The sequence below is a fragment of the Anomaloglossus baeobatrachus genome, chromosome 7, assembly GCF_048569485.1.
Source record: "Anomaloglossus baeobatrachus isolate aAnoBae1 chromosome 7, aAnoBae1.hap1, whole genome shotgun sequence".
NCBI lineage: Eukaryota > Metazoa > Chordata > Amphibia > Anura > Aromobatidae > Anomaloglossus > Anomaloglossus baeobatrachus.
In genome coordinates, this window is record NC_134359.1 from 183,041,882 (window position 1) to 183,059,984 (window position 18,103).

General features: G+C 44.7%; 1 protein-coding gene across 5 annotated transcripts in view; it reads right to left on the minus strand.

Annotated features, from left to right (window-relative positions):
• The window catches only part of TNRC18 (trinucleotide repeat containing 18), a 1,341,710-nt gene that overhangs the window by 524,329 nt on the left and 799,278 nt on the right, over positions 1–18,103 (minus strand). For 4 of the 5 annotated variants that reach the window (XM_075317830.1, XM_075317828.1, XM_075317827.1 and 1 more), the window contains one exon: positions 6,554–6,754. The exons of the other annotated variant lie outside the window; for it this stretch is intronic. In XM_075317830.1, coding sequence (XP_075173945.1) covers positions 6,554–6,754 — 201 coding nt within the window. The remainder of the gene's footprint in view (positions 1–6,553; positions 6,755–18,103) is intronic. 5 annotated transcript variants of the gene reach the window in all.

The following is an 18,103-nucleotide window of genomic DNA, read 5'->3' on the forward strand; positions in this document are numbered from 1 at the left end:
CCCCGTTTGCCACCGCACCAGGGCAACTGGAGAGCTGGAGCGAAGCACCAGGATTGGCACATCTAATGGATGGCGCCACTTCTGGGGCGGCAGCGGCCTGCTATTTTTAGGCTGGGGAGAGTCCAATAACAATAGACCTCCCTAGTGTGAGAATATCAGACCCCAGCTGTCCGCTTTACCTTGGCTGGCAATTTTGGGGGGACCATCACGTGTTTTTTTTTTTTTAAATTATTTATTTAATTTAAAATAACAGCGTGGGGTGCCCTCAGTTTTGGATTACCAGCCAAGGTGAAGCTGCCAGCTGCGGTATGCAGGCTGCAGCCGTCTGCTTTACCCGAGCTGGCTATCAAAAATAGGGGGAACCCCCACGTCATTTTTTTTTTTTAAATTTATTTATTTTTTTGGCTAAATACAAGGCTAAGCACCCTTTAGTGCCATATGAAATGCACCCAAGGGTGCAAAATTACAAAATGCAGGAGAGTGGGACATTATGTGTCTTTCTGCCATTATAATGACAGAAAAGACTGATATGAAGTGTACAAGCACAAGAAAATCACCAGAGCGCTCTACGCTGTGAAAAGCAGTAGAAAATGTCACTGGAGTGAACATGTGACTGCCTCATGAAGGTTGAAGCTATGGATCCTGGGAAATTTATTTATTTTCCCTCCTTCAGTTTTTTTGCAGTACGCAAAAAAACGGAAGGCACACGGATGACAAATGGATGACATACGGACCGTATACGTAACGGAAACGGATGCCACACGGATGCACCTGTGAAATAAACGGACCGTTTTTTGCGGAGAGCAAAAACGGATCGGTCGTGTGAATGTAGCCTTATTCTGATCTGCCGTTTATAAACAGCAGGCAGAAATAAGTGAATAGCGCCCCCCAGCGTCAGAAACTCTCCGGAGTTTCAGGGGGTGGCTGAGACCCTGGAGATGATTCAGGCCGGTTTTTCCGGTCCCTGCTCACGTGATCACAGGTATACACCGTATACCAATGATCACATTACAATAAATGACAGCGCCGGTAAAAAATTATTTATCTCCCATCTGGCATGAACAAACATGTCAGATGGGAGATAAATCTCCTCCCCAGTCCCCTCTGGTCCCCCGATGTCGCCAAACTGCCCCCACCTTGACCCACACCCAGAAATCCAAGATGGCCGCGCGCACAGGAGCGCGCCGGCCGCATTCACCCTACTCCTCTGATTTCTGTCGCATGTGCCATGACACATGTGACAGAAAACTCCTCCCCAGGCCCTGCCAGGTCACCCCCTATAAACCCACCGGTGTTCCCTGGTGTCCCACAGTACCTGTGCAGTGTTGATCCCCCGCAGCCCCCTCCTTCACAATAGACGCTGCCGCATGCACAGAGCGGCTGTCAGCTCAGCTTCCTGTGTTCAGACACAGTGAGTGGTGGTAACCATGCATCTGTAAGCTACTGCAATGCCCTGCTCATGAGGTAAGGAACATAGTTGATCAGGAGAGCTATACTACATTTCCAAATGGAGGTATTTGATTTTATAGTTGCCCTGCTGAACGACTACCAAACATGAGAGTCCGTTATACGCCACAAAAAACATGTCTAAATAGTGAGCTCTGTTTAGTATTCATTCAGCTGGATAACTGGACTTAAAGGGGTATTCCATCTCCAAGATCCTATCCCCAATATATAGTAGGTGGAATAGCAATAATATCAGCAAATACCAATATTTGGAAATGTAGAATAGTTCTCCAGATTAGGCATGCTCTTACCTCATGAGCAGGGCATTGCAGCTTTGGTAGCAACAGTTACGACACGGACTCTGCTGCTGTGGACCCGGGGAGAGTGGGTGCAGATTCATTGCACCCACACTCCTCACATGGAGGGTCTGCACTCGTAGAAAATGGGGATACGTACCCTGAGCGTGTCCCATATTCTAGACGGTCCAGAGTCGTCATGGGACCCCCTCATTTTTTTTTCCTTACAATAAATTGGTGAAAGAGGGAATGTTTTGGGGAGTGTTTTTTCAAATACATTTTTTTTTGTCTATTTGTTTTGTTAGTACAGACAGTTTGTGATGTCGGGTGTCTGATAGATGCCATGACATCACAAACAGCTGGGCTTGATGTCAGGTGACCTGACAGCTAGTATCAACCCCATTTATTACCCAGTTTGCCACGGCACCAGGGCACGGGATGAGCTGGGGTGAAGCGCCAGGATTGGCGCATCTAGTGGATGCGCCACTTCTGGGGCGCCTACGGCCTATTTTTAGGCTGTGAAGGGCCAATAACTATGGACCTTCCCACCCTGCTAATACCAGACCACAGCTGTCCACTTGACATTGGCTGGTGATCCAATTTGGAGGGGAAAAACCCTACTTTTTTTTTGTAATTATTAATATTTATAAAATAATTATAAAAAAAGAGCCTGGGGTGACCTCCGCATTGGATCACCAACCATGGTAAAGCTGCCAGCTGTGGTTTTCAGGCTACAGCCGTCTGCTTTACCCTAGCTGGCTATCAAAAATGGGGGGACCCCATGTCATTTTTTTTTTAACTATTTTTTTAAATAAAAAAAAATTAATGGGCTTCCCTGTATTTTGATTGCCAGCCAAGGTAACGCCAGGCAGATAGGGGTGGCAACCCGTAGCTGTCTGCTTTATCTGCGCTGAGAATCAAAAATACCGCGGAGCGCTACGTCATTTTTTTAAATTATTTATTTTTACAGCACTGTGATGTCAGGCAATCAAATTACAGGGAAGCCCTTTTTTTTTTTTTAGTTATTTAAATAAATAATTAAAAAAAATATATATGGGCTCCCGCTGCATTTTTTGTATTGCTAGCTGAGGCTAATCCGAGCAGCTACTGGCTGCTAACCCCTACTGCTTGGTGTTACCTTCACTGGCAATGGAAAATCCAGAGAAGCATTTTTTTTGCCAAAAAACTAAAAAAAAAAGACGTGAGCTTCGCCATATTTTTGTATGCTAGCCAAGTACAGCAGGCAGGTACGGCTGCCCCCAACCCCCAGCTGCCTATTTGTACCCGGCTGGGAACTAAAAATATAGGGAAGCCCTTTTTTTAATTATTTCATGAATTTCATGAAATAATTAAAAAAAAAAAAAAACGACGAAAAAAATACTTTAATAGAAATAAATACACAGACAGACTTAGAAACTCCATGTTTATTACTCCCTCGCATCCCTCCACGATCCTGGTCTTCTGTCTTCTTTCTTCTTCAACCCATGCAACTCTGCTACATCAGCAGCACTGCATGGGAGAAAGACGCTGCTGCTCCCGTGCAGTCTTTTCACTTCGTGAGTGATCAGTGCTGCTGGCTGTAAGCTGACAGACGGGTTACCATAGCAACGGTGCTCCGATCACGTGATTCCCCCCGATGCCGCTGCGTGCTGTTAGCGGTGACGTCACCGCTGACAGGCGCGTTGCTATAGCAACGGTGATCTCCGTTATTGACCGGCTGTGGCAGCCGGTGAATAACGGAACGGGGAAGCAGAATGGGGAGTCGACTGTGTGCCAGAGCATGTCGCGGTACATGGAGATACACAAACGATCACCGTGTACTGGAGAGATGCACTGACAGGACCTAGCATGACATCAAAGCCATGTGACCAGTCTGTAGCCAATGAGATAATAGACACATGACTGGTAACATGGCTATTTTGACATCACGATAGGTCCTATCATCAGTGCTGGTTAACGGGAGGACGCAGCGATTATTGGAAGGAAAAGTAGCAGGAGACAGAGTGCAGGATGCATCGCGGGGACAGGTAAGTGTAATGGAAATGTTTATTAACTGCATGTGTACATTTTTAATGTGTTTGTATGTGTTTGTGATTGCCTCCCATTGGTTTCAATGGGGCTCGAGAGATTCGTCGAATGGCTCGCCGAACCGAACTCGAATGCGGCCTCCGTTCGACGAACCGAACTCGATCCTCTAGAGGTTCGCTCATCTCTAAACATGATGCTGTCACCCCCGTGTTTCACAGTTGGGATGATGTTCTTAGGCTTCAAAGATTCCCTTTTTTATCCAAACGTAACGATGGTCATTATGGCCAAACAGTTCAATTTTAGTTTTGTCAAACCACAGAACAGGAGAAATTAAGGTCTTTCTCCTGTGTGCATTTGCAAACATTAATCTGGCTTTTTAGGTTACTTTTTTGGAGTAATATCTTCTTCCTGGAAGTGGCTTTTCAGCCCATTATGATACAGTACGTGTTTCACTGTGGATAATGACACAATCTTACCAGCTTTCACCAGCATGTTCACAAGGTCTTTTGCTTTTGTTTTGGATTGATATGCACATGTCAGACCAAATCACGTCCATCTCTGCTACACAAATTCCATCTCCTTCCTGAGCAGTATGATGACTGGACATTCCCATCTTGTTTGTACATGAATATAGAAGTTTGTACAGTATCACACGCCAGCGCAATTTTGAAGATGGAATCTTCCTATGGTTGCTGCTCCTTCTTCACTATTTTTCTAACACGGACATATTTCTCTGGGCTACACATGCTGTGCATGGTACCAGTTCAGGTTACTGCCGGCTGCAGCATTTATATCCTCCAATTGCGATGTTATATGTGGGTATCACATGATTCGTCAGGATATGAAGCAGGAGCTAAGTACTTTGCATCCTTCTCATATGCCTGCCAAGCTATGTCTCCCAGGTACTATTTGTTGTGTGTAACACTTTATTGTATGGCTGCTAAGAAGACGAGTCAAGTTGGCTAAGAAGCCACACCGTGTATAAGCATTACAAATTAGATATGGCATGTGCAACCTTAGCCTAAAGATTGGCGACAAACCCTCGGCCAATGCTTTGTGTTTGCCTCCCCAGGCTAAAACTTGCCATCCAGCCCATTGTGGGAATCATACAGTGGACAGCCAAAGGTTCTATGGTTTTGTTACTGTTAAAACTGAACAGTTAAAATTATGAGCTTGCACTACAGGTTTGATGACCGAAAAGTAACATGTATATTGTTTCTATGCTTCTTCAATATAACATGGGTTTTAATTGACTTGCTAATATTAAACTATGTAATGTATATGTGCACCTGAGCAGCTTCTTTATAAGTACCTTTTGAAGAACAATGCATATTGTTGTACTTTTGTTTCTTCCTACTGAAAAAGTCTTTTGGAATAAAAAAAACAAAAAAATCAATGCCAACATTGTTCAATTCAAATTTTAGATAATCTTTATATAGCATAAATTTAGAATTTTCAACAAACATACTTTTTTATATTATATATATAATATATATATATATATATGTATATATCTTGAACACATTAATGAAAACTGTTAAGACCCTCAGTCCAAGAATCGGAGTTTCAAAATCCAATGATTTCAAAATAAGAGATACATAAAAGTCGATAGATTTCACATGCTTTTAGTGATTGTCTTGCACTCTATACACATGAGGACACGACTTGCACTCTGTCCACATGTGTATAGGCTGCAAGAAGATTACTAGAAACACATGAAATATATCAACTTTTATGCATCTCTTATTTTGAAATCATTGGATTTTGGAACTCCGATTCTTGGTTGAGGTTCTTTACAGTTTCCATGAATGTGTCCAAGATATAAAAAAGTACGTTTGTTTGAAATTTAAAAATGTATGCTATCTAAAGATTATTAAAAAATTTAAATTGATTGACTATGTCATTTTTTCAGTTTTTTTTGAGTCTGGATTAGCCTATGGAAAAGCTTTATGGACAGCTGAGACTGTGTTGGAAAATTATAGCCAATGAAATTGCTAGGGTTTTTCTTTTTTTGCTTAAGTCTTTGGGAGTACATGTATTATTTTTGTGTAAAAGCTTACAATAAAACAAATAAAAAAAAAGTTCAGGCCAGCAGTGCAAATATGCTGCTGGGCTAAACGATGGATTAAGCGGTACTGCCCACTTCCACAGCAATCAAAAAGTATGGTGGTGTCACGGTTTCGCCTCCCCGTCTACATGGCTAGGGGGCGGAGCCTTCTGTCAGGCCTCATTTCCGGAGCTTGAATGCTTTAAGTAGTGTCATCTCTGGTGAACTAGCGCCAGCTATTAGCTTAGCACTGCTTTACCCGTGATAACTGGTCCCTGTAAGTGTGATCCTGATCCGTCCCCTGTCTGTGCACTCATTCTCTGACTGTGTTCCGTCCCCTAGTCGTTCCTCCATTCCTCTGTCCCACCTCCTTTCTTCCCACAATAGCCCCGGTTGTCCCCCCCCCTTTCCTACCTCCCCACTTGGTTGCTCTCCACTCCGGTCTTCCTGCTCCCCGTACTGTGTAGGACCAGGCCTGCCCGGCCATCCCCCGCACGCCCCGCGGCTTCTGCTTTACGGCTGATGCAGCGAGGCTCTGCACCAGTACACACTGTGTGTGCCCCTCCTTGCTTATTCAGCTCCGTGTAGTGTATTTCACTGCAGGGCTCCAGGTCCCCTTGGTGGCAGCCTGACAGTTGGTATGCACTCCTGCTTATGAAGATGGGCAAACGTTTAAGAATTGCCTGTGAGCAGGAAAGTGTACTGCACAACAAAGAATAAATAAATCCCAACTCACGTATCAGATTTTGTTTATCCTCCATCATTGGTTGTTTTTCATCAAAATGAATGGTTAACGAAGGGTGAGACAAGATAGGATTAGGTGGTACATTGGCTGCAAATCGTGCAAGAAGACCCAGCCCGCTATCCTCCATATGCAGACAAGGCAATCTTTCCATATCATAACTGATATAATCTTCCTCCGCTTCAGAGCTATAATCTAAAAATTTAAGTGAAGAAAGATGACAAGGAAGATTACACAGTTTCAAGCTTTTAAGTCATGAATAAAAATTATTATTACCACCTAATCACTAGAACAACTATTGATGAAAAAAATGGAATGTTGTATACCTAGGATGATGATCAGCAAAATACTCCAGAAAACTGCACAAGGGCTTGCATTGAAGTATTGGGAGTCATCTAATGGTTAGCATGAAACAGGCTTAAAGCACTTATTAATGAAGACAATATATGTTCAAAGGTAAAGATAACACTAAATGGGGAACTTCAATATTTTAATTGGTGAATTATTTTAATACTTAAAAGGGAACCTTTCATGTCCTGCAATGCTAATAACCTGAAGATATAGGGTTAGCCTACAATCTATTGGCATTTCAAAGCTGTTTTGCCAACTTCCTGAACGTGCATCAACTGTGAAGAAATTAACTTTATTTCTCCTGGGATTTTAGTCATAGACGCTTGTCCAGAGTGGCTTCAGTCACTGATCAGTACATAGTGAAGGGTGGCTATAAGCACACCACCATCACTTTGATTGATATTGCTCTACAGGTCATCTAACAAAGTAGTGAGGCATACTTATACGAGTAGCTGTCACTCAGTGACTAAAGCAGCTCTTGGCATGCCCTTGTGATTGAAAGCAGACTACCATTGGGAGCAAGAAAGCTAATTTAGACTGGGTAGATGAACTTTCGAAAGGGTGCCCAGATAGCTTTGGAATGCCATTAGCCTGCAGATTAACACAGCAGGTTAGTAGCATTTAGGGACATGACATGTTCCTTTAAAATGAATAAAGGAAATAATGGCACAGTTGAGTAAAAGTGATATACACAAGTAAAGGCCTAGGTAATATGGGAAGGTAAAAAAAACTACACAATATGATATATTATAAATTATCATCCTATTGTCTCTAAAAAATATATATATATAAAAAAATTATGACTTCAATAGTACCCCATTAAGATGTAGGCTATATTCTGTTATCAGTTTCAATCACTTATAGTATTGTGGTAAGGCATTCTCTGCTTTTACTAAGAATTTAAAGAAAAATATTTATATTTCTGACAAGAATAAAATAGTTATACTCAAATTGAGTAGTTTTTCCAATAGTTGAATTAAAACATTGGTGGAAAGCATATAGATTAGGTTTCCTTTTTGTTTTCTTTCTGTAAAACAAGGGCATAATGTGTATTGATTGCCAGTAATTAGCAGCATACTTAAAGGGAATCTGTCAGTAGGATTTTGCTACGTAATCTGAAGACAGCATGCTTTAAGAGTTAACACAGATATTTCAGATATGCTTCTTATCACACTGTATGCTGCTGATTACCTGCCATGTTTGTTTTAGCTTCAGGAAATCATCATTGCCGGACTATTTCAGCTAGTCTAGCTAGGCACATCCCCTGCTGTGATTAGCAGCTCACTGTCTATAGACATTGCATATAGAGAGCTTGTGTGGGTGGTGCGGCATTCAGAGCTTTGCTATATACTAAATAAAAAAACCTATCAGAAACGCTGCACCCAGTAAACTAAGTGATACATCATTGAATTCAGGATCTCTGCCTACATCATGCTGCACTCAGATGAGAAAAAGGAGCCAAATCAATAGAATATACTGTAATTGCAGAAGTAATTTAAAGAAATCTATCAAGAAGTATCACTTTTGTTGCAAAAATTTTACTGATAACAAGGAATAGGTATATTTAATGACAAAAACGTATAAAATTGTACAATAGATCAATGGTGAGAACAAAAATGGTAATCTTGATTATGCAAAAACTAGAAATAAATAATGCTTAGGGAAGAAAGAGTTATGTGTGTGTAATAGTTGCCCAGGTATGTAAAAGCTAAAGTGCATGGTGACAAGGATGTGTATGAAAAAGGATACCCATGGATTGTGGTGGCCATCTATGGAAAAAGATGTCGGCAAAGATATTAGGTCAGTGTACACTAACACTAATAAATAGAAGATAGGTGAATATGAAAAAGAACTCATGGTTATTATACACTTTCTCTGTTTTTACATACAATTAGAGATGGCCGAACCCGCAGATGTTATACTTCGGAGGATCCGGCCTGACTTAAAAAAAAAAAAAAAGTCTGGTTCAAGACTGGAATTTGTGCCTGAACTTGAGCCCGGACACCACATCTCATATAAGTATATGGGAAGCCAAACTTGTGTGCTGTAAAATAGTGGTAGTAAGGGCTAGGGGGCTCCAAAAGGAAGAAAAATGGGGATTACAGGAAACCTGTCAGATGCAATATGCACCCAGAACCACGAGCAGTTCTGGGTGCATATTGCTAATCCCGGCCTAACCATCCCTGTATACACTAGCATAGATAAAAAGACCTTTAGAAAAAGTATTTCTAAAGATCTTTTACCATATGCTAATGAGTGAGGGCACTAGTCCCCTGGGCGTTAGTTCCCCGGCCAGTCGCCCCTCATTAGCATGTTAGTACATCCCTGTAAGCATGCTAACAGTCTAACGAATACACAGCGTTAGAGGATGATCTCAATCACCTCTCCGCCACCACCACTGCCAGACGCTGGATTTCGGCTCAGTGCGCATGACCCCGGAGTTTGAGTCATGCGCACTATGAAGCCAGGTGTACGCATCCTGGCTTCAAACTGAAGTAGTGCACATGACCGAACCACCGGGGTCATGCGCACTGAGCTGAAATCCAGCATCAAGTGGCGATGGCGGCGGAGAGGTGAGAGAGATCTCCTCTGACGCTGTGCATTCATTAGCATATTAGCACGCCCACAGGATCGTACTAACATGCTAATGGGGGCGACTAGCGAGGGAAGCAACGCCCTTGGGGCTAATGCCCTCGCTCATTGGCATACGGTAAAAGATCTTTATAAATACTTTCTCTAAAGATCTTTTTATCTATGCTAATGTACAGTTAGGTCCAGAAATATTTGGATAGTGACACAATTTTTGCGAGTTGGGCTCTGCATGCCACCACATTGGATTTGAAATGAAACCTCTACAACAGAATTCAAGTGCAGATTGTAACGTTTAATTTGAAGGTTTGAACAAAAATATCTGATAGAAATTGTAGGAATTGTACACATTTCTTTACAAACACTCCACATTTTAGGAGGTCAAAAGTAATTGGACAAATAAACCAAACCCAAACAAAATATTTTTATTTTCAATATTTTGTTGCGAATCCTTTGGAGGCAATCACTGCCTTAAGTCTGGAACCCATGAACATCACCAAACGCTGGGTTTCCTCCTTCTTAATGCTTTGCCAGGCCTTTACAGCCGCAGCCTTCAGGTCTTGCTTGTTTGTGGGTCTTTCCGTCTTAAGTCTGGATTTGAGCAAGTGAAATGCATGCTCAATTGGGTTAAGATCTGGTGATTGACTTGGCCATTGCAGAATGTTCCACTTTTTTGCACTCATGAACTCCTGGGTAGCTTTGGCTGTATGCTTGGGGTCAGGGGCGTAACTACCGCGGTCGCAGGGGTCGCCATTGCGACCGGGCCCGCAGGTTAGGGGCCCGCGCTGCAGATCAGCAGCAGCTCCTGTCAGTGAGAGGAGCTGGGCTGTTCCTGCATTTTCAGTAGAAGCGGCCGGGCAGCGTGAGCTCCGCCCCCTCCAGTCTCTGCATGTGATTACACTGTGGTGCCGGCCTCTGCAGGAGACATATCAGGTGAGGGCAGCAGTGCGGTCTGACCGGCATGTTTGTGAGGCAGCACTCCGTACCTCTCAGTCCCAGCAGCTCAGGCATGGCAGTATAATATATACTCTGCCTCCCTTCCATCGCTCTGAGCAGTCACCGACAGCGTCCGATCGTTTATTTACTGATGTGCGACCATGTGGAGAGGGGTGAGCTGTATATATGGCAGGAAAGTTTATCTGACCTTCTTTACATTCTGTTATCTTACTGTAAACCGTTCAGGTGCTGCTTTGGACACTTTGGGATTTGGTGGTGGTGGGAGGGAGGTGGGATGAGGCTGATAAGGTGATTGGGGCCAGCCCACAGAATCAGTCACAATGTGAGCAGTGGGGAAGTGTTTGCAGCAGTTTGATGAAAGCAGCACAGCCAGGTCCTGTATCTAAATCCAGCTAAATTACTGTGCACTGCTCAGCTACATACACAGAAGACCTTGTGCACACGTGGCTTTTTTCATGCGTTTTTCCTTGCTTTTTTAATTGATAAAAGCAAGGAAAAATGATCTCAGCAAAGTCTGAGAATCTTGACTTGCTGTGCCCACGCTGTTTCTTGCAGTTTTTGTTGCTGAAAAAAGAAGCAGCGTGTCAGTTGTTTCTGTATTTTTTCCTGCTTTTTCACCAATTGACTTCAATGGAGTCAGTGAAAAATGCAGGAAAAAACGCATGTGTAATGCCCACATTGAATTTGCGTGTGTTGACGTCACTGGGGCTCCCTGCAGCCATTTCCTCATCTCACAGTCTTTACTGCAGGACATTGCTTCTGGGAAGTCCGGTGATATCACAAGGTGAATCGAGTTCATGCCTACGGATCACCGGGGTGTCCTGCAGATCCACCGCCATGAACTCAGTTCACCTTGTGATGTCACCAGGGTTTCCTGCACCTAGGCCTTGTGGTCTTTACCACGGGACCTTGTTGCAGGGAACTCTGGTGACGTAGGTGCCCTGGTTTGGGGGGCGATCCATGCCTCAGTAAACCGGGGTCATCATGGTGATGACCCAGGGTTGCCATGGCAGTGATCGGGTCCCTGTGATTGCACTACAGGGACCTGATCGCCAGGGAGGGTAAGCGATGCCTCTCCCTGCCTTCTGAATGCAGCAATTGCATTGATTGCAGCATTTAGAGGGTTCAACTGCCGAGAGCGGCACGGGTACTCCTCCTGGCAGCGAGAGCCAGGTCCTGGCGACCGCGGGGGTACAGCGCTTGAACCCCCATGATCGCCATGACTAAAAAACGCTCAAAAAGAGGTAGGTGAAAAAACACACAAACGCAATAAAAAATGCTCGTTTTTTTCAGTTGCTTTTTTTCGTTCCAAACATGCGTTTTTATGTGCAGATTTTCTGCACATAAAAACGCAAAGTGGGCACATAGCCTGAAGTAGATTTGATGCAGTATGTCCTGGGAGGGTGCTTTATCTTTACAATACGTGAGCTGACTTCAGCAATCAATAGTTGGTGGATGGAGTGAGGAAAGCAGGTAGGTTAGTAACAATCACAAACGTAGAGATTGTTACTAGGCCCAAAGGTACAGGGCACACAGTGGCTGGCAGCTGACGTTCATACCATAACTGGGGGCAGCGCATGGTAGTACGGTCATGCTCTATAGCACGCACTCTGATGTCCGCTGCAGGCCACTCCGCACTCGCTACAGAGGACACTTGGTGATGTGGGAGCAGAGGCAAGATGAGTAGAATTTTTTTTAAATTATTTATATTTTTTTAATTATTCATTAGAGACAGTCCCAGACCATATATACCAGGATGGGGGACATATATACCAGGATGAGGAACATATACTATATATCAGGATGGGAGACATATTAGGATGGGCCCAGGATGTGCAATATTTTTACTAGGATCGGCCCAGGATTGGATAAATATATACCAGCATGGGGACGTTATATACCATGTATACCAGGATGGGGAACATGTATATCAGGATGGGGACATATATACCAGTATGGGGGACATATGTACCAGGATTGGGAACATTACTGAATAATGAAGGGGGGGAAGGGGCAATTAATATGCCTTTATAGGATTTAGAACGCTACAGGTGCCCATTCACCTGACCAACGTCCGGAGGGGGGCCCAGGTCCAACTTTCGCACCGGGGCCCATCGCACTCTAGTTACACCACTGCTTGGGGTCATTGTCCATCTGTACTATGAAGCGCCGTCCAATCAACTTTGCGGCATTTGGCTGAATCTGGGCTGAAAGTATATCCCTGTACACTTCAGAATTCATCCGGCTACTCTTGTCTGCTGTTATGTCATCAATAAACACAAGTGACCCAGTGCCATTGAAAGCCATGCATGCCCATGCCATCACGTTGCCTCCACCATGTTTTACAGAGGATGTGGTGTGCCTTGGATCATGTGCCGTTCCCTTTCTTCTCCAAACTTTTTTCTTCCCATCATTCTGGTACAGGTTGATCTTTGTCTCATCTGTCCATAGAATACTTTTCCAGAACTGAGCTGGCTTCATGAGGTGTTTTTCAGCAAATTTAACTCTGGCCTGTCTATTTTTGGAATTGATGAATGGTTTGCATCTAGATGTGAACCCTTTGTATTTACTTTCATGGAGTCTTCTCTTTACTGTTGACTTAGAGACAGATACACCTACTTCACTGAGAGTGTTCTGGACTTCAGTTGATGTTGTGAACGGGTTCTTCTTCACCAAAGAAAGTATGCGGCGATCATCCACCACTGTTGTCATCCGTGGACGCCCAGGCCTTTTTGAGTTCCCAAGCTCACCAGTCAATTCCTTTTTTCTCAGAATGTACCCGACTGTTGATTTTGCTACTCCAAGCATGTCTGCTATCTCTCTGATGGATTTTTTCTTTTTTTTCAGCCTCTGGATGTTCTGCTTCACCTCAATTGAGAGTTCCTTAGACCGCATGTTGTCTGGTCACAGCAACAGCTTCCAAATGCAAAACCACACACCTGTAATCAACCCCAGACCTTTTAACTACTTCATTGATTACAGGTTAACGAGGGAGACGCCTTCAGAGTTAATTGCAGCCCTTAGAGTCCCTTGTCCAATTTCTTTTGGTCCCTTGAAAAAGAGGAGGCTATGCATTACAGAGCTATGATTCCTAAACCCTTTCTCCGATTTGGATGTGAAAACTCTCATATTGCAGCTGGGAGTGTGCACTTTCAGCCCATATTATATATATAATTGTATTTCTGAACATGTTTTTGTAAACAGCTAAAATAACAAAACTTGTCACTGTCCAAATATTTCTGGCCCTGACTGTATACAAGGATGGTTAGGCAGGGATTAGCAATATGCACTCAGAACGGCTCGTGGTTCTGGGTGCATATTGCACCTGACAGGTTCTCTTTAAAGCATGACAATTATACTTACCGAGTCTCCACGCCTCTGTCACAGTGCTTCCGGGTCTGATCATGAAACCTTATGAATATTCACTTCTTCCCCTGCCCACCCTCTGTGACAGCATGTGTAATTGGTTGCAGGCAGCCTGCAAGCGTCTGCGATTGTTTGCCCTCACAGTAGCTGTCACAGAGGGGACAAAAATGTGAGGTCCCCCATATTTTGACACCTAGCGCAGATAAAGCAGACAGCTGGGGGATGGTATTCACAGGCTTGGAAGGCACATTACTATTGGGCTGTCACATCCTCACTGGAGTCTGCTCCTGCAACTTCTGATTCGGTCACCAGGTGCCACCGTATTCCTTCCATGGACTGTGTTGGTGACAGGAGAGGAGTCAGCTCTAGTGGCTCTGGTGGGTGCAGGCTCCGCTCATCCAGTAAGTTGGGTTTCCCTGGGATCTGCAGTACCACTGTGTGACTGTAGGTGGCATGTGTCTTCCAGCGGAAGTTACCACCATTCAGGTACAGCCAATGGGAAGACACCACACCCTTCTAATGCCCCCTCCAGTCTGCTGGTAACTGCCAGATAGTTTTGTATTCCTGCTTGTGTCTGGTTCCCTCTCTGTTCTGACTATTGGTCCCTGTGTTTTGACACCTGCCTGCTCACTAACTACTCTCCTGCCTGCCGTTTTTGTAACTCCCTGCCATCTCCAGTTTTAACCTCTGCCTCATTTCCTGACTACGCCCTTGTCTGCCAATTTTGTCCCTTTTTTCTACCTCCTGTTTGACGCTGCCTGTTGACTACTTTTCTTGGACTCAGCCTTCCACAGATAGCAATCTCTGGGGCCCTGTAGTAATTTCAAATCCCTGTATAGGGGTTAAGGGGTTTTGGGGTTCTCGGGATCAAATTCAGTGAACGGCTTTCCTCTAACCTATCCGTAACAGCCATTCTGAGACTGTGGTTCCAGGCAGGCATCACATGGGCCCTTTCCAGCCTAAAAATAGCAGCTTGCAGCCACCCCAGAATTGACACATCCATTATACTCTAGCGCTTTACCTGGCTCATCCCGATTGCCCTGATGCTGTGAAAATCGGGGTAATATAAGGGGTTATTGACAGCTGTGATTTGTCTATGAGACCCCCCATTACTAATCATGTAATTAAAGAAATGAACACAAAAAAAGAAAAATCCTTTAACTAAAAGAAAACAAAAAAACACAATTTTTGTCCAATTTATTAACCCCCAAAACACCCCTACAGGTCCAACGTAATCCACATGAGGTCTCACAATGATTTTGGCACTGCTACATCCTGAGGTTGTAGTGCACAGTAACATTAGAAAACCTGACCGAGTACTGCGGCCTGTGGGACACACTGACAGAGCCACAACATTGGTGAGTTCATCTGAGATTGCAGCTGTCCATTCCTGTGGTACTCCAGCTGTGACCTTAGTAGAGCTGACCTGAGGTGAACTCCTTGAACTCATTGACCTCCCCAGATTTGGTGGAGAAATGTCTGCAACCAAATACTCAATGTTTGCACATAGCCTAATATGGTAATCCGACATAGAGTTCAATGAGTTCACCTGAGGTCACAGTTGGGGTTCCCACGGTACCCCAGCTGTGACCTCAGGTGAACTGACCTGAGACGAGATCATTGAACTCAGTGACCTCGTCTCAGATGAACTCACTGAACTCAATGCTTGATTACCAGATTCGGCTGTGTGCAGGTTGAGTATTTGGTTGCAGACATTTCTGCACCAAATATTCATCTCCTGGCAAAAAAATGTACCAAAAAACGTGTAAAAAGTGCATTATTCTGACAGGAGCTGCAGAATTTTGGTGCACACATTGCTTAATCCGCTAATACAGCATTGAGTTCACCTCAGGTCAGTTCATCTGAGGTCACAGCAGGGGTACCGTGGAAACAGACAGCTGTGACCTCAGGTGAACTCACTGACGTCACCATTCAGCTCCGGCTTCATCAGTGTGTCATGGATGCCGCAGTGAGGGATCACTTTTTCTAATGCGCACTGCAACCTCAGCATGTAGCCGAGCCAGGATCGTCATGAAACTGTCAGGTTTCCGGGATTTCCAGTTCTCTTTTGAAAGAGCTTGCCCTCGGTTAACATGGAGTTTACTGTTCTGTTGCCCTACTTCCTGTCCAGCTGCTTAAAAGGCCGCCTCTAAGCCTAGTCCAGTGCCTGAGTATACTGCTTGCTGTGTGCTCCTGCTTTGCTGCTCCTAATTCCTGATTGCCTTTGGATCCTCCTGAAAGACTACCGACACCGACTCTGGACCGTACCCGGTTTCTTCAAGCTGTGCCCGGACTCCGTCTGCCGTCTTTGGTCAGCACTTCTGCCCGGTTCCTTCCGGTTCGTAACCACTCTGGACTATCATCCCGTACGGACACTTCTGGACTTTACCACTTGCCCCTTGTGTCCCGGCTGCTGCGCATTTAGGCCTTCCGGGGTGATTGCCAGACAGTCCCTGTATAGGGGTTCGCTCTTGGTGGTCTCCCTGGGGGAGTCCGGTGCGTGGCCCCGGGAATTCCCTTCGCTCCGTTTCGGGAAGGTATTTCGTGTGTTATTGTTCTACTGTGTTTGTTCCGTTGTGTACCTATCGTGGTTACATATTATAAACATCTTTGTACCAAGAACTCGTCTCTGGTTGTCATTGCCCTAACGCTATCGAAATCCTCAGAATATACAATAGTATTACATTATACTCAGGCCACAAAAGGATTTCGCTGGGGCAATGACTGAGACACGAGTAGATCAGCTCTTTTCCATGATTAACTCCTTGCAGCAGGAGATGGAGGCGGTACAAACTAAACTTAGAGATGTGGAGGCACAGCTGGGCCATGATCACCAGGTACTGGGTCCGTCTATTCAGGATTTGCAAGTCAGAGTGGAGGCTCAGGAAGCCGTCCCCACTACGTCCGTATCAGCTGCCGGTATGCCTAGGTTACCCCCATTCCGTTTCAATGGTGATCGTAGTCAGTTTCGTGGATTTGTTAACCAATGTATACTGTTTTTTGATGTACATGCTGATTATTACTGTTCTGACCGGTCAAAAGTGTTATGTATAATCATGTTATTAACCTCACGAGCACTGGCTTGGGCTAATCCTATGATAGAGAATCGGGATATCCGTTTAAATCACCTGGATGACTTTCTGACCGCAATGGCGCAAATGTTTGATGATCCGAATCACCGTGCTACCGCTGAATCGGCTCTCCTTTCCTTACGTCAGGGAAAGCGTTCTGTCGTTGAATACGCCACTGAGTTCAAGAGGTTAGTGGTAGACACCGACTGGGGAAACAATGCATTATTGTCTGTTTTCAGAAAAGGTTTGTCCGGTACCATCAAGGACGAGTTAGCTCGTTCCGAATCTCCAGGGGATTTTGAACTGTTTCTCCAGCACTGTGTGCGTATTGATACCCGCTTGACGGAACGTAGACAGGAAAAATGGGCAGCTGTAAACCGGGTAACCAACTTTGCGTTTCCTTCCAGAGAACCCGCTCTCAGGACGCCACGGGAGGCCGAGGACGTTCCTATGCAAGTGGACTCTCTACAAAAGCGAGAGACCAACGAACGTCGTGAACACCGGCTCCGTGAGCGTTTGTGTTTCTATTGCGGTCAATCGGACCATTTCTTGATCGACTGCCCGAGACGTCCAAATCGCCCAAATAAGGTATTGGCAGCCATGGCAGAGTGTGACAACACGGACGCAGAGTCCGATATCTCTGAGGCAAGTGGACACCTGGATGCGGTATTTCCCTTGACTGTAATGTCAACATCACCGAAGGACTCAGAAGGGAAATATACCCATTGCTCGCTTCCCATTCAGATCCGGTGGGAGGGACAGCTAATACCTACATCTGCAATGATAGACTCTGGGGCAGGGGGAAATTTCATGGACTCTTCTTTTGCCAGGGAACACGGTATCCGGACTCAGCAAAGATCCTCACCGGTTACCATGGAGACGGTAGACGGATCTCCGTTAGTTTCTGGACCAGTTGATCGGGAAACAGTACCCCTAGAATGCGTGATGAAGCCAGGTCAGCAGGAGACCCTTGTTTTCATGTTGATTTCTTCTCCTCATTTTCCGATTATTTTAGGAATTCCGTGGCTACGGTCTACAAATCCAGTCATCGATTGGGAGACTAAGGAAATATCCTTCCCACCGCAGAGTGGTCCGACCATTAGTCCAACTGTACCGGTTCCAGTAACACCGAATGCGGAGGGCACTGTACAGGTACCTGTTTTACCCCCGGTTTATCATGACTTCGCTGATATATGCGACAAAAGAAAAG